The 22709-nt window shown below is 38.4% G+C and overlaps 1 protein-coding gene across 1 annotated transcript; it reads right to left on the bottom strand.

Annotated features, from left to right (window-relative positions):
- Positions 1-824: 824 nt before the first annotated feature.
- PRDM14 (PR/SET domain 14) lies at positions 825-9126 on the bottom strand. Its single transcript, XM_075589027.1, has 7 exons — positions 8508-9126; positions 8143-8190; positions 7861-8018; positions 7092-7362; positions 5678-5880; positions 3451-3552; positions 825-1052 (listed from the first exon to the last, which is right to left on the bottom strand). The coding sequence occupies exons 1-7, from the start codon at positions 9124-9126 to the stop codon at positions 825-827; spliced, it is 1629 nt and encodes a 542-aa protein (XP_075445142.1).
- Between the last annotated feature and the right edge of the window lie 13583 nt (positions 9127-22709).

The raw sequence follows: 22709 nt of genomic DNA, 5'->3' as shown, positions 1-22709 counted from the left end.
TTGTTCTATACATGAGGTCAGAGCTTACATGGGCTGTGTACCTTAATTCAATGGTAAAATTGTAAGTAAACGCAAAGTAATTTAATTGGGTGCAAATTTACACATTACGCTTGATCAAAAGTCATAATTTAAAAACAGATTAGTGACTTAATAACCACACCCACATAAAAACCAATCCAACATTTGCCTTAACTTCTTATATTACAACAGTTAGCACACAATGCAGTATTACTGCTGATGGGTTCCTTTTTGTTTCATGTAAAAATAATAGGCCTTGTTACTTCCATGAAGGATGAATTGTAAAAGCTTACTGTAATAAATATATTTACATGCATTTTACAGGTGCTTCTGAGAAGTCATTGCGGGACATGTACCAATGTTAAAGATTCAGATTTTTTTTTTAAATGTAATAAATTGAGCTTTTTTTTTTTTTTAATAAAAAAGCAGAAAAACGTCAAAAAGAAAGAATTGCATTGCTGTCAGGAAATACAGTTATGACTAACACAGTAATAGATACAGGACAGTCAATAGTCAGATACAGCCAGGTATAATATAATGCAAAGACGACTTACATTTCTAACCGATGGTATACAAGGAACGAGGTATGGACTGAAAATAAAAATATATCTGATAAACTTTTTAAAAAAATCCGACAGGAGTATTTCATCTTCATATGCCACTTCAAATATTTGATTATATATACACACAGATTAAAAAGTATGTTGGACAAATAATACTGTGTAAAAGATTTTTTTTTTTTTCCTTTAAAAAATAAAGCTGGCACAGCCACAATGATATGCAGAGACTGATAGGCAAATATCTGGCTAGAGACCAGCATGAATTTGCATGTGATATTTGAATTCTTCTATTTCCAGGAAGGTCTTGCCACACATTGCACAAGCGTAGCCCTTCTCCTTGTTGTGAGTGCGCCGGACATGGCTGTCATGAGCCGCATGTGAAGCGAAGGCTTTGCCACAGTGTTTGCATTTGAAGGGCTTCTCACCCGAGTGCTGTCGGATGTGTGTGCGGAGGATGCTGGATGCTGTAAATGCCTAGGGAAAAAAATAACAATACGTGAATAGCCGCATATGGCTTCCCTCAGTGATCATGTAATAAAAAAGTCTCCCAAACTAGATGATGGTGAAACTAAAGACAAATGAGGTTGTGCCTACAACATTACACTGGGATAAAGAAATAGACCACATTAAACTAAAAAGGGAAAAAAATGGAAACTGTTGCAAATTCCCTATTGCAAAGTAGGGGGTAGGAAGTGCCTCGGAATGCGTCAGGGGAAGCAATCCAGGCGACTTGTTCCCATTCTGTTTCATTTACCGTAGGCAGACTACGACACTAATATTGAAGTGTGTAGTGTAAACACAATCACTCACTTGGGGGACATGTCAAAGCTCTGATCACATCACATGATTGCAAGAAACTGAGCTATTTTGCGGAAAGTAAATGTGGTCGTTTGGTTTTGGTGGACAGACAAAATGGGGACAGAGAAATATTTATTATTGAGCTAGGCAAAGTGAAGGTACGGCTTTCAAACTCCAAAGCTGCATATGCAAATCACGATTTCAGTTAAAAATTCTAAAAAAAAAAAAAAACCAGAGTGGTCCATTTCATCTCCTCCAAAAAACGTGACCAAGTGCTATCAAATATATACATAATCATTTGAGAATTTTCCGGAATTTAAAAAAAAAAAGAAAACATTCTGCTATGGCAAATCGAAAATTAAACTAAAATGTTCTCAATATTTCGCATTGATATCCCGTTTTGAATAATCGCAGCCCATCCAGTTTCTAAAATAGTCTTTCTATAAACATTTTTTTTAAAAATGCACCCATTTGTAATATTGGGAGATAATATATTTTTGAAGGACATTGTCAGATGTATTGGTTTATTTTGGATAATTATAAAGAGCAGCAAAAACAACCTTCACCTCGTTATGTACATTTTTTTTTTTTTTTTTTTTAAGAACATAATACAAAATTGCCAGTTTGCCATCTACAGCTGAAGATTATTTTTTTTCCCTAATTCATGAAACATCCGTATGATTAAGAAGATAAAATCCCTCCCTTTTATCAAATCTCCCCCAGATAAATTCTGAAACAATTAGATTGTAAGCTCTTCAGGAGCAGGGTCTCCTTTTCCTAAATGTTACCTTTATGTCTGAAGCACTTCTTCCCATGATGTATTATTTGTTATTTATATGATTGTCATGTGTATTACTGCTGTAAAGCGCTATGTACATTAATGGCACTATACAAATAAAGACATACATACATACATACATACATACATACATACATACATACATACATACATACATACATACATACATACATACATACATAGCGCTCTTCGAATTTCCATTAAAATAAAGTCAACAAAAATTGTTTCAAAAAATAAAAAGCGCTCCCAACTTTTCACAAGAAAAAGTGTATTTAGCTGTAATTTTTATAGCAACATTTTTTCCCACACAGCTCTAACAGTATATAATAGTATATTCTCTTACAGAGCATGTGGTGGTAAAAGGCCTCCTCTAAAAAATGTACTGCTCTAAAGTAAGGCAATGGAGCACAACCCAGTGCTGAACAGTTGGGCAGTGTCCAGTATCCAACAGGGTCATATTTCAACAGTAGCCTCCACTTTCAATCACCATCTTGATTCATCCCAATTATCCATCTCTCTTATTCCACCGAGTTCTCCACTTAATGCTATTACTATGTGAAGGTTCAACAGAAACTATTTAAACAAAATTGCAAGCCAACTTCTCTATGCCAGAATCCCAGTCCAACAACATTAATAAATTCATTTTTATTAATAAATAAAATTAGACTCGTCTGTTGTAGGGATTTGAAAACCCTTTTTTAATTTTTATTTTATTTTTTTAAACACCAGTTACCCAATGAGAGGTAATATTGTTAACCATTGTTTGTGGTTTCACGAGATAGATTGTTCTACTTCTAGAAAAGGCTAAGAAATATAGGCCCAACATGAGTCATGGGGAGGACTCGAAGATTTACTGTATAGATGTTTTCATAAAGTTACCATGAAGATCATCTTATTTCAGCTCACGTGGCGTAATATACAATAAAATGGCCTCACTTGTCAGATTATTATTTTTTTGCTTGAAATGAGATTTCCTTGAGTCCACATCATCCTCAATATTATACAAGCTGAGTGTGCTCTGCCTTTTAGTGGAGGGGCAAAAAGGGACATTTACCACTTTTTTTTTTACTCACATTAACTCGGTCAGGTATCAGTGTAAATTATTGTAGTGTGTAATGACAGAGAAAAGGAATAGGTGAAATATTCCAGTGAAGTTTGGCAGATGAAACCCATGTTAGTGCATAGATGTGCAATTAAGTTAGACATTTTCTGAAAATGATGAGCACATTAACAATTCAGACAATATACACTCCAAGTGAGTCCATCTTCACTTACCTTGTTACAGTAGACACACTTATAAGGCCTCTCCCCAGAGTGAACCCTCATGTGCTTGTTTAGACTGGAAGACTGAGAGAAACTCTTCCCACACACAGTGCACTGTAAACAAGGGTACAAAAGTCAGTTACTAGCAAGGAACATCTTTAACGCTTGTACTTTATTGCACAAGGAAAATAACCATAGAATACATGATGTTCTTAAAATACCAGGGAATGGTTTCAATTAATCTACATTTCTTTGCTCTAGTGAGAAGCATTAATATAGCATTGTATATGAAGCACTGTTCATACTAGAACATTATGAGTGCATGAAGGCGGCACTGGCAATATTCTCATTAGAAACAACCTGTATACATGAACATCTCAATTCTAAAATACAATATTCAAGTGTGTTTAATTAACCAAAGAAAGCGGCATGAGAAACTTATTTTTTTTTTTTTAAATATTCACTTTTTTAGAGCAAGAAAAAGTATAATTAATTCATTGGTTATTCAAATGATGTGCCCCTGTCCAATATTCAAACAGAGATAGATAAGATAGAAATAATGGAAGCAGGCACTCCAGGACTTGGAAAAATAAAAAATGTTTATTGCAAAACTAATGAACAGGAGTTTCTCTCAATATATATATATATATATATATATATATATATATATATATATATATATATATATATATATATATATATATATATATATATATATATATATATATATATATATATATATATATATATATATATATATATATATATATATATATTATTTTTTTTTTTTTTTATTTATTGGCGGGTTGATTTTTATTATTTTTAAAGTAATGCTGCAAATACCAGATTAAACACTCACAAATCAAAAAAGGGAAAAGGAGGGACAAGATTTCCCCCTGTATGTGGGCTTCTCTGGGTCTCTTACTAAACCATCATTCTTGTCTCGGGAAGAATTGATCTACAGTCTACAATGTTTACTTTAACTTCTGCTTTTTCTTGGTTTGGCGTATGGCAGCCATGATTTTCTATTGATCTTGAACACATCTCTAATATTAAAACACAATGCATTAGTTCTTAATCTTTGGAGAACACTCAAGAAAATTATCTTGGCCAACTCAACTGTTAAATAATGTAATCACGCTCGTGAAATTGAAGTAGGAGTCAGACTTGGATCTATTTCAGTTTACAATTATATCAAATCTAAAAAAAAAAAAACATCTCAAAATCAGAAAAATACAACAATAATCTATGAAGTATCCCCTTCACTTCCCTTCAAAAAACAAAACCATGAAAAAAAAAAGTACTTCTAAACAACATAAAACCAAAATTAGCAAGTGTATAAGCTGTTTAATAAAGATAGATAAGCATACTAAAGATATTCTAAAGCATGTACAGTGTTTCCTTAAATGCTTTGTACAGCACCACAGATTCCATATTAAAAAGAAAATGTTTGGATTACATGCATCATGAAGTATATGATGCATAACACTACATAGCACTGAATACAGTGAATCCTCATTGTTACATGAACACGTGCTGTATTGCTCTGAAAGATGTTGCGGTCCCTTCCAGCAGTGACTGACAGGGATTTAAAAGAAGTGATGTGGACACTGAAGCCTCGAAGATTAATTTGGACTCCTGTATGTAGAATTGTAAGGGGAGCCTCGCAGTGAGGAGAGTCCATGATTGCTCTTATTGTTACATACAGTACAAGAAGGACTTCCATACCAAACCTTGCTGTTTCCCTGTGCCCTAATGTCTCCACCTGGGGACATAGTAGAGAGATGGGATAGAGGGGTACACTATAGGAGGAGGGGGGGGGAGAGAAAGAGAGACAACCAATGTTCTAAGAGTTTATATTTAAAAGCCTCTGTTCAAAAGTACCACATATTACATATATTTGAAAAAAAAAATACAAATTAAGCGTGTGGTTAAGGGTGGAGATGCAGACCCCCTCACTCTCGTAAAATAAAGACCCCCCAAAAATCTGAAACAGTTTTAGAAAAATGTATTTTGCATTTGGTGATAAATGCTGAATATTGAAAAGGCAAATGGTTCTAGGCTCTGATTAATAGAAATACCAAAGTAAAATTATTATGGGTGAAAGTATGAACCTTTGCACGCAACCGCATATACAGACTACCAGTGGTGTAACTCACACGTATGTGCAATAGATGTGATGGTTTACTGATCCCAATGCATGAAAGATGAAGACCAAGACCCGGGCAGGACTCCTTACCTTGTGAGGTCTGTGCTTCTCGTGCACATGCAGGATGTGAATACGCAGTCTGTCCCTCTTTTCAAACGATCTGTTGCAAAGATGACAGGGGAATTTTCTGTCTCCTTGATCTACACATCGCGTGTATTTCAGATGCTTATCTCTGTAATATTTGTAGGCAAACACTTTCCCACATCTCTCACATTTGTAACCTTCTTCAGATTCTAAAAAAAAAAAAAACATAAAAAAAAACGCCAGAAAATGAACAATAGATTTGCATCTAGTTTTTATTATTATTATTATTATTATTATTATTATTATTAATAATAATAAAATCACTGGTAAGTGCTCAGATGACACCAAACGAAATTAAGAGTAAAGAAGATATATATGCATCGAAAATGTAGAATTCAAAACGTGTCAACTAATAATAAAATATTTTTTCTTTGACATCCCTAGAATTATTATCCTCAAGGTCATGTCTATATACTGTGATTATTTAATGAAATAACGACAAAAAAAATAACTTTAAAATTGATTCAAACGAGGTTATTTAAGCTATACAACGAAGTCTCCATTAGCCTAAAAAATTATTTCAATTAAAATAATTTAAAATAAAAAACAAAAAAAAAAGTGTGGAAATGAATCCTGCATGAACAGTTGAACGGAATATAAAAAATTACAATATAAAACGGATCAGTGTCTGTTTACATATTATACTAACATATGAAAATCGTAGTCACACATGAATCGATAGGATTTGTTTTGTTAACCAGCTAATAGCAAATATTGAACACATCTTATATTATATGTAAATACTGAACCGTATGCATACATGTATATTAGCAATATTATGCTAGAATCCTGATTTTCAGGATTGAAAGAATTACATTTTCCTTTTTTTTTTATAGATCAGTGTGTATTTATAGAGGAGCATGAATTTACATTTATTTGTACGGAATTGCATTCCTGAATTTTCTTGATCATAAGAAAGCGGAAATTAAATTCACTTGGATGAGATTAACATTTTTAGAAAATAATGTATATTTCAGATATGGAGTATACAGGTTTAGAAACATTTGGAAAATATGACAAATCACTATGTACATATGTTTTGCAAAACAATTACAATTAAGTCCAGATAATTACAGACTCACGTTGGATCAACATGGTACATGAAATAAAATGTAGTTTATCTGGTATACTTTAATATTGTGGCATATGAGATTCATTACTTGGACAACGCATCATTTATTTTATGTGGTGTAATTTTCTCCTAGATTATTAATACACATGTTCCGAATTGTGTGTGCACTATTTCCAAAACGAAATAACTTGCCATGCTTTTAATATGATTATTTTTACTTGCAAAACAAGACATATAAATGACTTAGATCAGAATGCAAACAACACTCAGTATATACAGTATATATACCTTCTGTGGGCTGAAAGGGGGATTTCCCATCATTCATTCCTTTCAAACTGACTGGGATCCCAAGGAATTGTAAGTAGCAGTCACCATACCACACCAACAGCTCCTGCTTAGGTAAGATCTCCTTGCAGCTCTCATAAAAGATCTGGCCTTCACACTGAAGGGCTATCAGGTTCTGCTCCTCGGGAAATCTGGCGCAGTTCACCATTGCCATCCAGTTTCCTGAAGTCCCTTTGCCATCTATAAAGTGACTTAACCTGCCATCCTCAAAAATCTGGGAACCAGAACAGGGGGGAGTTATTTGGGGGACAACATTCCGTAAGGTAATGAAAGCAAATGTACATTACCAGATTTATCTGTTGTAACAATTTACAATAGCTGTTGGAAAGTTATTTATATTTCCTGCATGTTATGTTAAGTCTTCTACAAAAGACCAAAAATGATGCCTACAAACGCATGTATCAGTGGACAGACGTTATTTGTATGGTCCAGAGAAAATGAGTTTGCACAAGACATAGCATTTAAATGTTAATATTATATTGTAGTTTTGCTAGGTTAAGAAATGTAAATAATAGAACATTTAAGCACAAAAGGTTGATGGTGTAAGATCTAACAATAAGGGGGAATAGTAAGGGTCTCAAGATATTTCACACAATACAACTGTTTGAGTAAAAAAAATTGCTGCTTTGATTGGAAAACGCACATTTTTGAATGGTAAAAAAAATACACAAACAAACAAGCTGCATGTAATTAAAACGAAGCATTTACTTACTTCCCACATTAAAGAGTTGTCGTCGTATGTTTTTATTTCACTTGTGTTAACAATTTTTCCTTGAAATGGCCCGAGCCTGACACCTTTAGGAATAAGATTTGTAGAGAAGACTCCTGCTTTGGATACGTCTCCATATGTGGTTTTCATCACTGATAAACCTGAAAAACAACGTCAGAGAATTGTTCATGAATTACAACAAATCGCTATCTAGGTTTGATCATGTGTGTATTATTAAAAGGAAATGATATCGAAAATAATAATAATAATAATAATAATATGTACCTTCTGGTAACTGTAGTGTGTCTCTGTCCAGCATCTGGGAATCCATTCCTGAAATATATTGAGTTTTTTTTATGAGCCCATTTGACTTTATATTTTATATCACCATTCATTTTTCACACATTGATGCAATAATACAGATCCTGGTAAAACCATAGACAATGTAACCTAGTAATGAGGACTCCCTGTGTTTTTTTTTTAATTCTAGGAACCATACAAAAGAAGAGGGATCCAGTTGACCTTTAACCGGTCTTAACCATGTTAGTGTTGGAGTGGATGAGCAGGCGTTGCTGATCCATTCATGTACAGAACAGGTCTATTTAGTGTTCTAGTGTGAGGGATCTTACATATAATGGAACTGAAGGTACCTGTAGACGTGGAAGGGATCCGTAGACCAGATAAGGCATGGGTGGCTGTGTGGTGGGAGCGCCTGGCACTGGCTCCATGGGTATAGCCATACAGCACTGTGTGGAGGTCTTCTTCTGTGAACTGATATGTGCGGGGAGGCTCCAGGTCAAGACTCGGTACGCTCATAGATGCAACTTTGCATTTCTTTGGAGAGATGGATGACTTTCGAGCGCCCGGGCTACTGGAATTGGATGCAGGTGCCAGGGGACGTCCAGGGTTCATCTTGATGGGAGATTCCTCTTGTTTTGTATAGGTACCAGGTTGCTGTAGTTTATTAAAGAAGGGGTAAGGCGAGGTGACTGGGTTGAAAAGCGACTCGGTCATGATCGAGTTATGATTTAAAAATGAAGGGAAGTCATTGAAGTTGAAAGGTCCCAAAGGAGAAGAATTGGAGACCAGTCTTCCAAGAGATTTCAGAGGGTTAAATAGATCATGAGAATTGGCCAGAATGTCCAGATACTGATTTTGGGGCATAATGGCTGGGAAATAAGAGGCTATTCTGGAAGGGCTTATCCGGAGGGGATCAGCAGAGAAGCTCTTTTCCTTTGGGCCAGGATCACTTGTTATAGACAAAGCCATAGTGCTGAGATTTATAGGCAAAGATGATTAATGGGTCAAGTCAATGCAAACTAGCTAGCACCAGCCGAGGAAACGCCAGCCACAAGCCTGCAAGAAACGGAAAATACACCGGATGTTAGCACAGGCAACACAGCCTTTCAGCAGAGAAATACCAGTGTGTGTACACGAAAATATTATTTCACATCCCATAAATATATTTCCGTCTGTACAGGCTGTAATGGCCAATTTATAAAATATACAACAATTCATTTATACCACGTGAGTGTATTTTCTGGACTGCTAGAAAATATTGCACGTGTAGATACATGTATTATCTTTACCAATTAGCTAACCCATGTAATAGAGTACAAAAAAAACATTCTTTCACATGTTTTGAATGTAACGATGTTCTAGATTAAACTCGGTTGCTTTTAAGATATTGTGAATCTAGGTTCTTTTTCCCCCTGTGAAATCACTGGAGAAAACGAAATGTAAAAATAAAAACACAATTTAACAAGAATAACAGTGCTCAATAAACACAATGGAGTTTATTCATTAAACTAGAAAGAGAAATCCTCAAGTCTTAGCAAACAGAAAACATTCTTTCCAATATAAAAAGGAGATATATTTATATTTTTTTAATTACGTCCTTGAAAAAGGTTTGAAAACCTGACAAAATAATTTCTAAAGATTGTGACATTTCGTGCCAGCAATCTGTGAATTTACCAAAACAAGTGTGCCCTGAAATAACGCCCTTAAGTGTAAAAATAAAAAATAAAACACGCACATTAAATAACCACCCCATATAATAAAGCAGGATACTAAGATTTGCTACAGGTTTACTGGGTATTCTTGGAGATAAATGCCCGCTCAATAAGAAAATTGTTATTATTATATATTAAAAGCGTAAGTTAATAAAAGGTTCTTTTATTCATCCGTGAAATAGCAGGATATTTAGTCAAATGTAACAATACAAGCGCCCTGTTATCCTTATGACCACGTATAGGGTTATGGCTCCTATAACGAAATCCCTTTTGACTTTGTCACATCCCGAATCAACCTCTAAGAATGACATAATAATGTGGTCCTGCCTAGGATGTGGGTTAGGACAGGGGTGCTGAACTCCAGTTCCGCACCCCCCAAACAGCGCAGGTCCAACCCCCCTCCCAAACAGCGCAGGTCCTCCCCCCCTCCCAAACAGCGCAGGTCCTCCCCCCCTCCCAAACAGCGCAGGTCCCCCTCCCCCTCCCAAACAGCGCAGGTTGGGATTTCCTGAAAACCTGGCCTGTTTTGAGGGCTGAAGTTGAGCACCCATGGGTTAGGTTATATCCATCAATGTAATGATAGGACACAGAAGGGGGTGAGTAATTACAGGGATCGCTGACCCATAACTGGTCATTTCCTGACTTTTCACCCCAAATCTTCTGTTAATGCAGGTTTTCTAATGGATTATTGATTATTGCCCCCATCAGCGCCCTGATTATTATCGCTATTGTTCTGTCATTAACTTCGTTTTGATTTTTTGCAATAATCAGTTACATCAAAGCGAATTCTTCACAAGAGGTAACGGAGAACTGAAATACACATTTCGTTTCTTTGAAGCAAAAGCAACGGATTTGTGAAAGAAATGCAACAACTATTTGAATCTTAATGGCAGCAGACAATATAGAAATACATAATATATTATTATAAATGCACCAACAAACAGGATATATGGCATTTGCACGACTGTCACAGGGCTTTAAATATTGATATTTCACGTTTTTTTATGTGCCTAAAATAGTGGTGGAAAATAATAATAAATTATATATATATATACACACATACATACATATCAAATGGAGGGTTTTTGTCACTTTTTTTACCACCATAACGTACGTGTGTGTGTATATATATGTGTATATCCACACATATATATATATATATATATATATTACACACACACAATATAGTTTTACTTCTTTGTTAAAAATGTAAATTAACTTCATCCACAATACTACAGGTAAATCGCAGGATTACACTGCTAATTGCGAGACAAAAAACTATAATGAATAGAATGACTTCAACCTGTTTTAGAAGTAAATGAGCTCCTGCCATTCACAGCTTCACACCTCAATCACACTGAATTGCAAAGGTTTCCTCCCTCGATTAGTTTAAGGTGGTGTTTTGCAAGTCTTATCTCCCTGTAACTACCCTCTATTGAAAGAGCACTTTGCTGGTGTATTTCTATATCAAGCAATTAAGCCATTGCCCACACACAGAAAAACCAAAGCCTGGGGCACAGACATTGGAAGATTCGTGCAACGACCCAAACAAAAGGGGGCAGAAAACAAGGCGACAGACCAAGTATTTAGCAAATGTGGGGACTGATACAGGCTGAATCTTTAACCTATTCAGCGGAATGCAGCGCATTGTCAAGATGGGTCATAGGATCCTGGAAGTTACTAAGGGTTTAAGAAGAAAATTAAAAAAAGGTACTAATCAGAAACCTTCATACTTGCTATTAATAAGGCTATAGACAAGTCTTTGTACTGCTCAAAATCAGCACCGGGTAGTAAAATAAATACAAATATATTGTATAGACTGATGTTCTTTGGATGTAGGGGTTTTATTTTGGGGCTTTATTTTGTGTACCAGGATTACCTTTAACACCTACACAAATTGACAATAAGGGACACAGCAGGGTGATTATTACAGCCTACACGGAATGAGATCAGATATAAAAGCCCATCATTCCCGACCGCATAAGTATTTGTTATGGGTACTAGAATAGAGCAAAGAAAAGGGGGACGAGATAATACACTATATACCGATCCCAGTGATAAATGTGAAGAGCAACAGCTGATAAGGTTAATATCACATGAATCCCGTGATGTAGTTTACATTTAAAAAATAAAGTTGCTCGACAGGAACAGAGCACATATTTTGGGGGGGGGCACCCAATATATCAGGCAGGCCATTATTATGGGGAATTGGTAATGGATGAGAGTGGGGTTGATCTGGTGATGGGATACAGTGGTAACTATGGGGTTTGACGTGTTGAATGGGGGGCTGCATAAAATCCCGTGCCTGATAATGGGGACACGTGTAATATATATTACACACATACCATTAAATACCCAAATTAATTGCACATGTAGGAGATTTAAAATATAATATTATAAACTAGTTCACAAGTTCTATAGATCATTTTTTTTTTCAGAATAAAGCCAAGAGCATTTATATATAATGCAATACAAAAAAATATGTGGAGGAGCGCAAGTTAACCAATCACACAGTCTCTGCTTAAAATAACCTTTTTTTAATGATCAATAAACAATCCTCACAATTGTTAAAGAGGAAGCAGCTTAAATCTCCATGAATCTGATATAATGGCAGAGATCAATGGGAGCCAATAACTGAAACAAAACGGGGTCGTGACACACAAATGAAAGAACATGGGGTCAGTGAAAGAGGTCACAAATAATGAACACATCTCTCCAGATTAAGAAAGCATTGAGTCCCCCCCGCCTGTCCTATGTATGGCCTTTTGATATTCTGTTAGGACTGCGATGCTTGTGGCTAAAACACAAATAAATGTGAAAATTCACACTTCTAACTGTGCAACAATAGTGTTGGCAGGAAAAATACTGCCAGCATTACAGTTTAAGGGGGGGGGGACACTTTCAAATAAATGCATCAATAGGAATGAGATCCATTTCATACTTACTGATTTTTGTCAAATCCTTTCTGGAGGTCAAAAGCGTGGATACGCCAAATTCCTAATTCCAGTGCTGGTGTCATTCCCTGTCTAATGTGATCTGATTTCTCCTAGTGTTGGGCTGTTATTGTCCATCTCCTGCTATTGGAGCTGTGATGATGTTTTAATCAATGGTGTTGCTGAGTGTGGGGTCTGCCTGTGTTTGAGAGCAATTGAAGGCAGATGGCGTTAAAAGGAAACTCGGAGAGGGGGGAACTATAGGCTGCCCTGAAAACCTTCATCTGCCCCCTCCCTCCCTCCTCTCTTACAGCAGCTATTGGCCACAGATCAGCTCATCTCCTCAGCTCACTTGGGACATCACTTACTTTCAGGCATTATTACTTAAAACTACCTGCATGCATCGCAGATATGTATACTGGAGATATATTCAGTATATACACACTGGAAGACTCGGTCTTCTTGTAAATTATATTTGTAATCAAGACAACTATTGAAACTTTAACATGAACATTTCATTTCCCCCCCCACCGGTTTCACACTTTCCTTAATTTATTTTGGGAAGATCCTAAAACAGAAAATATATTGATTACCTCACTGATTAGTTTAATGAAGAACACAATTCAAAATCATTAATCAATAGTGACAAGTTATAAGGGCACATTTTAGATACAGCGTATTATTGCTTTATTTTAACTTTTTTAGTAGTGTCACATAGCTTTAGACCATGTCTATTAAATAAATATGCATTAGTTTAAGACATCCCTGGCTGGCTTTAATAAAATCGATGTGTTTGTGTTTTCTCCAATATGGATGATGCCCACTTAACTAAATCAGAAAATGTTAAAACATTCAGACACTTCCAAGTACTTCTAAGTATTAGAAACGCAGGGAGTTCTGGAGTCGGGATTAACACAGATATGTTGTTCTGTACATAACCATTATATGAATGAGGAGTAGGTATAGCCATCTAGATAATACATGTTAATCGAATAACGACATTAAAGTTAATTGTACTAGCATTATTTACTGTTAAAGTCACAGGCTTTCTGTGCTATTGCTCTGAGAATACGTATTTAAAAAAGGGTTAAATAAAACGGATTCAAATCACTTATCCCACTTTACTATTTGACACGACTTGGATTTCTAATTTCCTGTATACACACACATGTATTTGTGGGGTTCAATGTAAAACACGTAGCATAAAGTTATTCATTTTATTTATTTATTTTTTTAAACAACCCTGCTGGGGTTTATTTACTTAATTTATTATTTAACCTTTATTAAATAGATTGGTGTAATCTGAGCGGATTTTACTGGCTGTGTAAAAGTACCGCGCAGTAAGTGATACAACAGAATTGCATATTTATATGATTTCACTTATTTTGAAAACACATTTTTTTTTACCCCTAGTGTTCAATGAAATATGTACTGTCTAATACAAAAGACACATGCCATTTCTCCCTGGCACTGTTACAAAGATGTTATTACCAGTCTCATCCCATAAAGATGTATGCAGGGGGGGGGGGGGGGGCTGTGTATCCAGGTCTCAGCATTGCAACCCCTCCCAGATCATTGCTAGTTTCTGCACCCTTTCACTGCTGGTCGCGTTTAACCTACATTTGGCAGACCCTTAAACTGCTGATAACTACACAACACCCCACCCCTGTGCTGATCACTATGCTGGCAGCAGCGGCAATGTTTTTAAAAGGTTTCTGTGACCGATTTTATACAACATCTGCAACAAGTATCACTTCGTTTTTGTTTTTTAAATTATCTGGAATATATATATTTATAGTTGAGGACCGCACACACATTAATAGCTAAACGTTTCAGGGCCGAAACGTTGAGTTTATTAAATTCCCCTTTGCTGCAGATTGGAGTGACTGCCTTTCGTTGGATGTGTGTGTACTAAGGTACTTTGTGGACGGTATGCACCCACTTTACATTAACTGGGATATATATTTCTTGCTTGACATTATTTAGGGCACTCACTAATGATACCTCTGTATACAGAAATCTAAGTGTGTAGATTTAGCTAGCTCTTCATTACAAGTGGCCCTAACCACACAATGTGTTATCTGTGTGTGTGGGGGTGACCGCTGTAGATGAGTTACCCACCCTGCCTGCATTATTAACCCTTGCACAGAACATCCCTCCGGCAGCTTGATTTGCACCTGACCTGTAGCAATCGCGATGAGGACAAGCTAAACGCGATTACTATAAAAAACCATCAATATGACCAATGGATCACATGATCAGTCATTAGATCCCTAAGTATCACATATAAACAGACAGGCAACAAAAAGCTGCTTTTTTTTAGCAAATAAAAAGTCCTTGTAAAACTGTGACTAAAAATCACAATTATTTCCCTTTGATACATCTGATGATCAAAGAAACGTTGATAATAAACTCTGTAACTTTCTAAATCCATACTTCTGTTTAAAGAGGCAGTCCAAGCATCTAAAAGAAAGAAAGAAAAATCTTATTTTAATATATGCTGCCTTTGATTACCTTTATTGAAAACGAATTTCCTCAGCTGCTGAGCATCAGTTCTCCCATGAAAGATCATCAAAATCCTGCTTCACTAATGACTGCATTGCAGTTTCAAATCAATCTTTCAGTCAGTGTAACTCAGCAGCTACAATGTATTCTTATATTACTAAGGTAACATTATCTGTTGTTACAGTTTACAGCTCAAACTGCTGGGAATATTTGCCACAAATGATCACAAATACAAAAGTGATGCAAACATCTTGCACTGCTGGGGGCGCTAAAACCTGCAATAGAAATCAAAGGATGCTCAGTATGCTAAAAACGGCATTAAGATGTTAAAATAAAAAAGGTAGTAAGTATTATCTAATATTACAAAACTGATTTTTTTCTTTAAACACACGTAGGATGTTGCTTGAATTGCTCCTTTAATATTTAGACTAAGAATGACGGAGAATATGGGAATACAAGGTAACTCAAATGGTTCAAAGTGTTATATTTTGTATCTATCCCAATAAATAAATTATCCAAAACAACAGAAATCAGATGCCTCGAAACATCTCTGCCAGGAATGTTTGTTAAAGCAAACCATAAATACGCATTAAAACAACTTGGCAAGGTATCATGAGGATAATGCAGTCACTATAGAGGAATCTATTCTAAAGGGTAAAATAAATCCAATTAAATCACTTGGCATTTATCCCACTACACTATTTTTCTATATGCATTATATGCCATTCTAATTCCCTGAAAATGTTTGAGGGTATTTATTAGATTTCCCCTTCTATAAAACCCTGTAATATAAGCCTGAGGTTCAATCAAAGGGAAACAAAGTAAACCATGTCGATTTTAATTTCCCTAATATCATGCATTTATTTTAGTATTGTCACATTTTTACAGCCTGAAGTTTTTGATAAACAACCATATTGTGTAATGATAATTTGGTAAGAATAAACAAAGATTACACACTTGTACAGAACCCTTTGGCCTCTTCACAGCCATCCCGTCCTCCCAAGGCATTATGTGATCCATTGTAATCCTCTCGGATAATTCTTAGGACTCACAGATCCTTTTACATTGAGGCTCTTCAAACTCACTTTTCCTTGTTGTTTCATCCAGATTTCCTGTGATGCTTCTAATTTGCACAAATAATGTTTGTAATAAATGAGTTTCTCGAATCTGACTCCATGCAAAATAACTATTTGAACTTTTTTTTTTTAATTTTAACATCGTTGTGGTGTTTTTATATTCATAAAAGTCACAACATTCCTACAAATCCTTAACAGTCATAGGAAACAGCAAACAGTATTTTTTTTAATCCGACCAGGTCAAAGTCTTTTTTTCATTTATTGTGATCTAGTAATGGTTCATATTCTCGCCAGTGTCTGCCTCATTGTATAATAATCCCATTTTCCCACAAGTTTTCACTAAGTATTCTTTTTATAAAGTGAGAATTTAGCCTTTAATAAGTATAATATTGAAGCTGCATCTTAAGCATTTTTACTACGTTATAAAGTCATGAGAGAGAACAATAAGGCTGCGCTTATATTGCCGGTGATGCGACGTCGCGGCAAAACAAATGTATTGCTGCTGTCACGTGCGCTTATAGTAGAAGCAACGTGATGGCGCAACAGCTTGGTCGCGATCGCTGGAAGTCAAGTCAATTTGATTTTTCCAGCAACCGCAGTGTGACATCGCCGTCGCGTTGCTGTTGCCGGCACTATAAGCGCAGACTAAGGCTGCAGATATAGTAGGCACGCACGACGGAGCGCATGGGTGCGCCTGTCACGTGAGAAATCCGTGGCCTTTGGGATGGGGAGGTGTGACGGGGAGGTGTGGCAGAGGCATGACATCAAGAGCGGTTCAGCCAATGAGGGCGAACCAGCTTCAAGTGACCAGGGCGTCGCACGACCAAAACAAAATCTTTTGTCTCCTTAAAAATCGTCTGCGCTGTTGCGCTCTCTATGGCCTGCCTCATAGCGATACGGCCTTTTGTTCGTGCCGCACGGAGTATGGACGCAGCCTAAGAATTGCACAGTGAGCGTACAAAATCCAGTAAACGCACAATCACAGTATATAGAAATAGAGAAGGATGCAGATCACAGAAAGCACAATAGGTGAGTGCAAAAATAGAACACCATGCGCAACAAGTGACTGCTACACAAAACACAATGAATAAAGGGGGGGCAAGGAAAACAGTGCAGAGAAAATCAAGGGGGCCAAAGTTTTTTTGGGGGGGGATGAGCCCCTTCTTTTGACCAGTTCCCACAGACCAGGTGGGTCTGTGGTACTTCCCTTGAGACCCTCAAATAAAACCTCCCTAAAGAGCAATAAACAGATCTAAGATGGGTGTAGTCCCAATAGAGTAAACACAACTGTACAATATCAGGCCTGTGCAATAGCCCAAGACACCGATCAGCCCTACGTGCAACAAGGTATTATACAAAGCACCACAGCTAGCATGCAGACAAGCTGACAGAGTGCAAAGTAAATGTCCACCAAGGCATGAAAGCGGGGCAAGTAGGCGCCCAGAGAGCACAAACATTCCACAGGGGGTAATGTTACATGAACAGGCCCGAGCTCCCTACAACAAAAGACAAAAATTCCCAATGCTACATCTAATGTGACAAAATACATAGTTAAATACTTCAATGTTAGTATTCTCGTGAAGAAGGGTCATTTAGTTAAACCTTTTAGCCAAAGTGTTATAAGCCTGCAGCCACGTCACGGCATGACCAGTATGCAGGTCCTAACACTACCTGTGAAAAGGATATCAGTTGTTTGGAGGTTAGTGGCCCTCCTTCCTGGGTCTAAGCTCACCCCATCCCACTTTTTAAGTAGCAGGTTTTTCCATGTTCCTGTGCAGGACAGGTCTATTAAGGCCATTCTCCCTCCACAGCAGAGGTAAATGAGAATTTTCACAGATATTATTAGGACCTGCATACTGCTCATGCCATGAAGTGGCAGCAGCCTTATAACACTTTAGCCAAAGGGTTTAACTAAATGACAATTACTCATGAGAATACTAACATTGAAGTATTTAACTATGTATTTTGTCACATTGGATGTAGCATTGGGTATCTTTGTCTTTTGTTGTATACATTTAGCCACGCTCAGTACCACTCCTTTTGAAACCAGTATATACTGTATATATGATGTGGTGGTTTCTGGTGTTAGAGCTTGTTGGAATTGTGTGTTTAGTAGTTTACTTTGCACTACTTTTGCTTTGATACATAGTGGCCTATGGGGCAGATCTCCTGAGAGAGCAATGATTACACTTGCGAAACGCGTTGAGCCCAAGACGAATGCACCTCTCCAGCTACCTACCGAAACAAGCTCTGTGTCTCCTCTTCGGGATTCCGGAAGTGACATCACTCCGACATCACCAAGGTTACAGACGCCGGTGAAGCCAACTTCTCCAGGGAGGCGGGCTGCACGGAACGGGACGCTGCAGAGACCCGGAGATTGGCGGACACCGCGTGTGACGTGTGTATCCCGCTGGAGCCACAGACACGTTTTACATGCTGATTGAAAGAATCCTTTCTATTTCTTATCTATTGCTGTTTTATTGGCTCATACTTATTAAAAAGGTTGTACACTATTAGGGGCTTCTTATGTGCTCTTCTACTCCCCCTTTCTCTGGGGCAGATTTATTGACTGGAATGGGAGATTACCAGTGGTATGGTTGCTGAATCTGCTCCTGTGTATTTCCCTACAAAATATTACCTTTACTGTTGCATATCATGCTCCAATAAAGTGTATTCTTCCCTTTGTATTTCTACGTTGGTCATTTGCGATATTCGGGATCTATGGAGCGAGTTGCAGTCGATTAGGGCAGAGTTACACTTGCGTGTTAGCGCAGGTTTGGAAAGGTTATGGATGAAGAAATGTGCCGCTTGAGTGACTTTTTGTTAAGGTTTTCTGCGTGGTTATCCTCCAGAAGTGGGTTTTTTTTCCGCACGATCTAGCACAGCGATATGTATCAAACATTATTCCCAGTAATCCTTGTATTGTCATTTTTAAATATGTTTCTTCCAATGTCCTGTGCGCCAAATACTACCACAGTTTAAATACTCTTCATACATATGTAGCCTAGTGCCCCTGGCTATGGGTTTCCCGGCCCTGGCACGTAAGTCCTGGTAAGTGCAGGCAGTGTTAGGGTTTGTAGGGTTAAATCCTTCCTCGTGAGCCAGCATGAGAGTGGCAGCACACTACTAATTGTATCCGAATGTAGCCATAGCCAGGTGCAGGCTAGTGGCCGTTGAAAGCATCATGCTTGGGAGGAGGGGGGTGTTTATAGGTGTCAGCAGCCCTTAGACCTGCCCAGTTTTGGGGCAGAGTCACTAACCCCTCCCCCCAGGTATATAAAGTGTTTTCTTCCCAAATTATGAGAGATTACAGGATGTAGCCTGCTCCATAGTGAGCGGGGTGGTTCTACCTCACCCCGTGAGGGGGTGATGACTAGCCCCAAGGGCCTCAAGCCTTTGGGGGCCTGGTCAGGGACAGAGCGACCGCATGATGTGAGGGAAGGTGTTCATCTGTAGGGTGTGACGAAGTACCTCTCTTGCGTGGGAGATGGATTCTGCTGGCCTGCCAATAAATGGTACAACGTTCCCTGTCTGCTGTCTAATTTACTGGAAAGAGGTTCCTGTGGGGTCACTCTCTGCCCCTGGCAGATCCCTACAGGATGGAGGCGCTGCACCAGATGAGTCCCCTTGACTTCCCCATATCAACGTGGAACTTCAGGCTTTCTGACTTACAACAGGTGAGCCCATACAGCACCAAGGTACACCCGTATCTCCAGATCTCCCTCAAGGGGGGAGAGGGGAGGGAAGAGGGGTTACACATATATACTGACCGAATCACAAAAAGAAAATGCTAATTTCATTTAGACGCATGTAATATTGTGTGTTGTGCGCATCTGAAACAGCAGTCTAATTCTAGCACACAAATTATTAAAGGGGGCGTGTTTTATGCACATTCTGAGGCCCTCCCCCAGTATGTACGTATATCTTTATTTACATAGTGCCATCCATGTACATAACGCTTTACAGCAGTAATATACGTGACCTAATAGGAATAAGCACTGCATACATAAAAGTAGACACTAGGGAAAGCATTCCTTGCCCTGAAGAGCTTACAATCTATGTGGTAAGTAGGGAGAACTTACAGAGAAAGTAGGAGGGTTCTGTTAAGTGCATCTGCAAGGGTTCATGGTGAATGCATATGAGATGCATAGTATCAGCCAACAGAGCTACCCATATGCTTCATTAAAGAGGTGCGTTTTAAGATGGGCCTTAAAGGTGGAGAGAGTGGGTGCTAGTTGAATATTGAGGGTAAGGGCATTCCAAAGGTGTGGGGCAGTGAGTGAAAGGTTTTAGGTGCGAGAGAGCTTTAGATACAAAATGGTTAGACAAAAGACATCCTTGAGCAGAACGCAAGAGTCCGGCAGGTGTAGGAAGAAATTAGGGCAAATGTGTAAGGCGGGGCAGAAGAGTGTATAGCCTTAAGAGAGATGAGAGCGGTGACTATAAGAGGAGAATTTGAGGGAGGAGTCAAATGTGACACTTAGACAGTATGCTTGTGATACTGGGTGTATAATAGTGCTGCCAACAGTAATTCAGAAGGGGAAAGTAGTGCCAGGTTTTGGAGGAAGTATGAGCAGCTCTGTCTTTGACATGTTACGTTTGCGTCGGCGGAGGGTCATCCAGGATGATATAGCAGACTAAAAGGTAAATGTGTGTGTCATCAGCATAGAGGTGATATTTGAACGCTAAAGAAGTGATAAGGTCACCTAGAGTGTCTAAATAGAAAAGAGAATAGGTCCCAGAACAGACCCCTGGGGTATGCCCACAGAGGGATCGACAGAGTGAAAGGTGATGTTAATGAATGAGACACTGAAAGTACGATAGGAGAGGTGAGAGGAAATCCAGGATAGATCTCTATTATGGATACCAAGAGTATGGAGAATGTGAAGGAGAAGAGGGTGGTCCACAGCATCAATAACTGCAGATAGGTCGAGTAATATAAGCAAAGTGTAATTACCTTTGTCTTTGGCAGCATGGTGGTCATTACTTATTTTGGGGAGGGCTGTTTCAGTGGACTGAGCAGTGCAGAAACCAGATTGTAAAGGATCTAGGAGAGAATAGGAGGTAAAAAAGTTAAGCAAGCGAGGGAATACAAGGCATTTAAGGAGTTTAGAGGCAAAAGGCAAGAGGAAAACAGGGCGATAGATAGAGGCAGGTAGGGTCAAGCTTGCTGTTTTTGAGTAAAGATATAACTGTTGCATGCTTGAAAAAGGTGGGATAGGAACCAAGAGCTGGGGGAGGAGTTGAAAATGTGTAAGTGTATGGCAGTGATTTTCAACTTGAGTTTCGCGGGCACCTCTCAAGGGTTCCGCAGCCAATAGGGGGAGAGAGCTTGGACAACTGTGCCAACTCTTCCAGGCCCGGTTGCTCCACTGCTCCTCATTCAGTGGCAACCTAGCGGTCACTGCAATACTCTCCCTCCTCTTCTCCGTGCCGGACATTGGGTCCAACTTCCGCCAAACCGGAGGAGGGAGCTGCGGAGTCTCTGACTGGTGCAGGATCAGAGCTGCTCTGGAGAGCTCCGGACCTCAAGATAAGATTGCTGTGTGTGCGCGTGTTTAAGAGAGTGTGTGTGTGAAAGAGAATGAGAGTGAGTGTGTGTAAAATAGAGAGTGGGTCTAACTTCCACCCAACCAAAGGAGGGAACTGCGTAGTCTCAGACCGGCACAGGATCGGAGCAGCAGTGGAGACCAAGGTAAGATTTTTGTGTGTGTGTGTGTGTGTGTGTGTGTGTGTTGTGTGTGTGTGTGTGTGTGTGTGTGTGTGTGTGTGTGTGTGTGTGTGTGTGTGTGTGTGTGTGTGTGTGTGTGTGTGTGTGTGTGTGTGTGTCAATGAGGGGAGAGTGTGTGTGTGATGGGAGATTGTAAGGGGGAAAGAGGGTGGGGGTTCCCCAGAATTTCACAATATAATTCTAGGGTTCCTTAACCAAAAGAAGGTTGAAACCCACTGATGTAGGGATTAGAGTGGAAGCAAGATGTTTGAGACGAAGAGAGGGAATGAGAGAGGGAATGAGAGAGGGAATGAGAGAGGGAATGAGAGAGAGTCAGCAGTGACACTTCCTCCTCTGTGACAGAGGAAAAAAAAGTCAATGAAGGCAGGAGGCATGTTAGGGAGAGGAGGTGTACAATACATGGAGGATACAGAGGCGATGCCTTGACAAACGGAATCCCCAGTGCATCAATTAACCCCTTTTGTGCAGGATGGGCCAGAAACTTTGCAAAGCAATGTGGGGGTTAACAGGAATTTAGAATAAATATGACAGGGTTTTGTTGCTTGTAGATATAGGCGTTTTCGCTATTACTGCTGCAGTACCAATCCAACCCAAA

The sequence above is a fragment of the Ascaphus truei genome, chromosome 2, assembly GCF_040206685.1.
Source record: "Ascaphus truei isolate aAscTru1 chromosome 2, aAscTru1.hap1, whole genome shotgun sequence".
Classification (NCBI taxonomy): Eukaryota; Metazoa; Chordata; class Amphibia; order Anura; family Ascaphidae; genus Ascaphus; species Ascaphus truei.
This window is presented reverse-complemented; position numbering and strand designations above follow the sequence as displayed.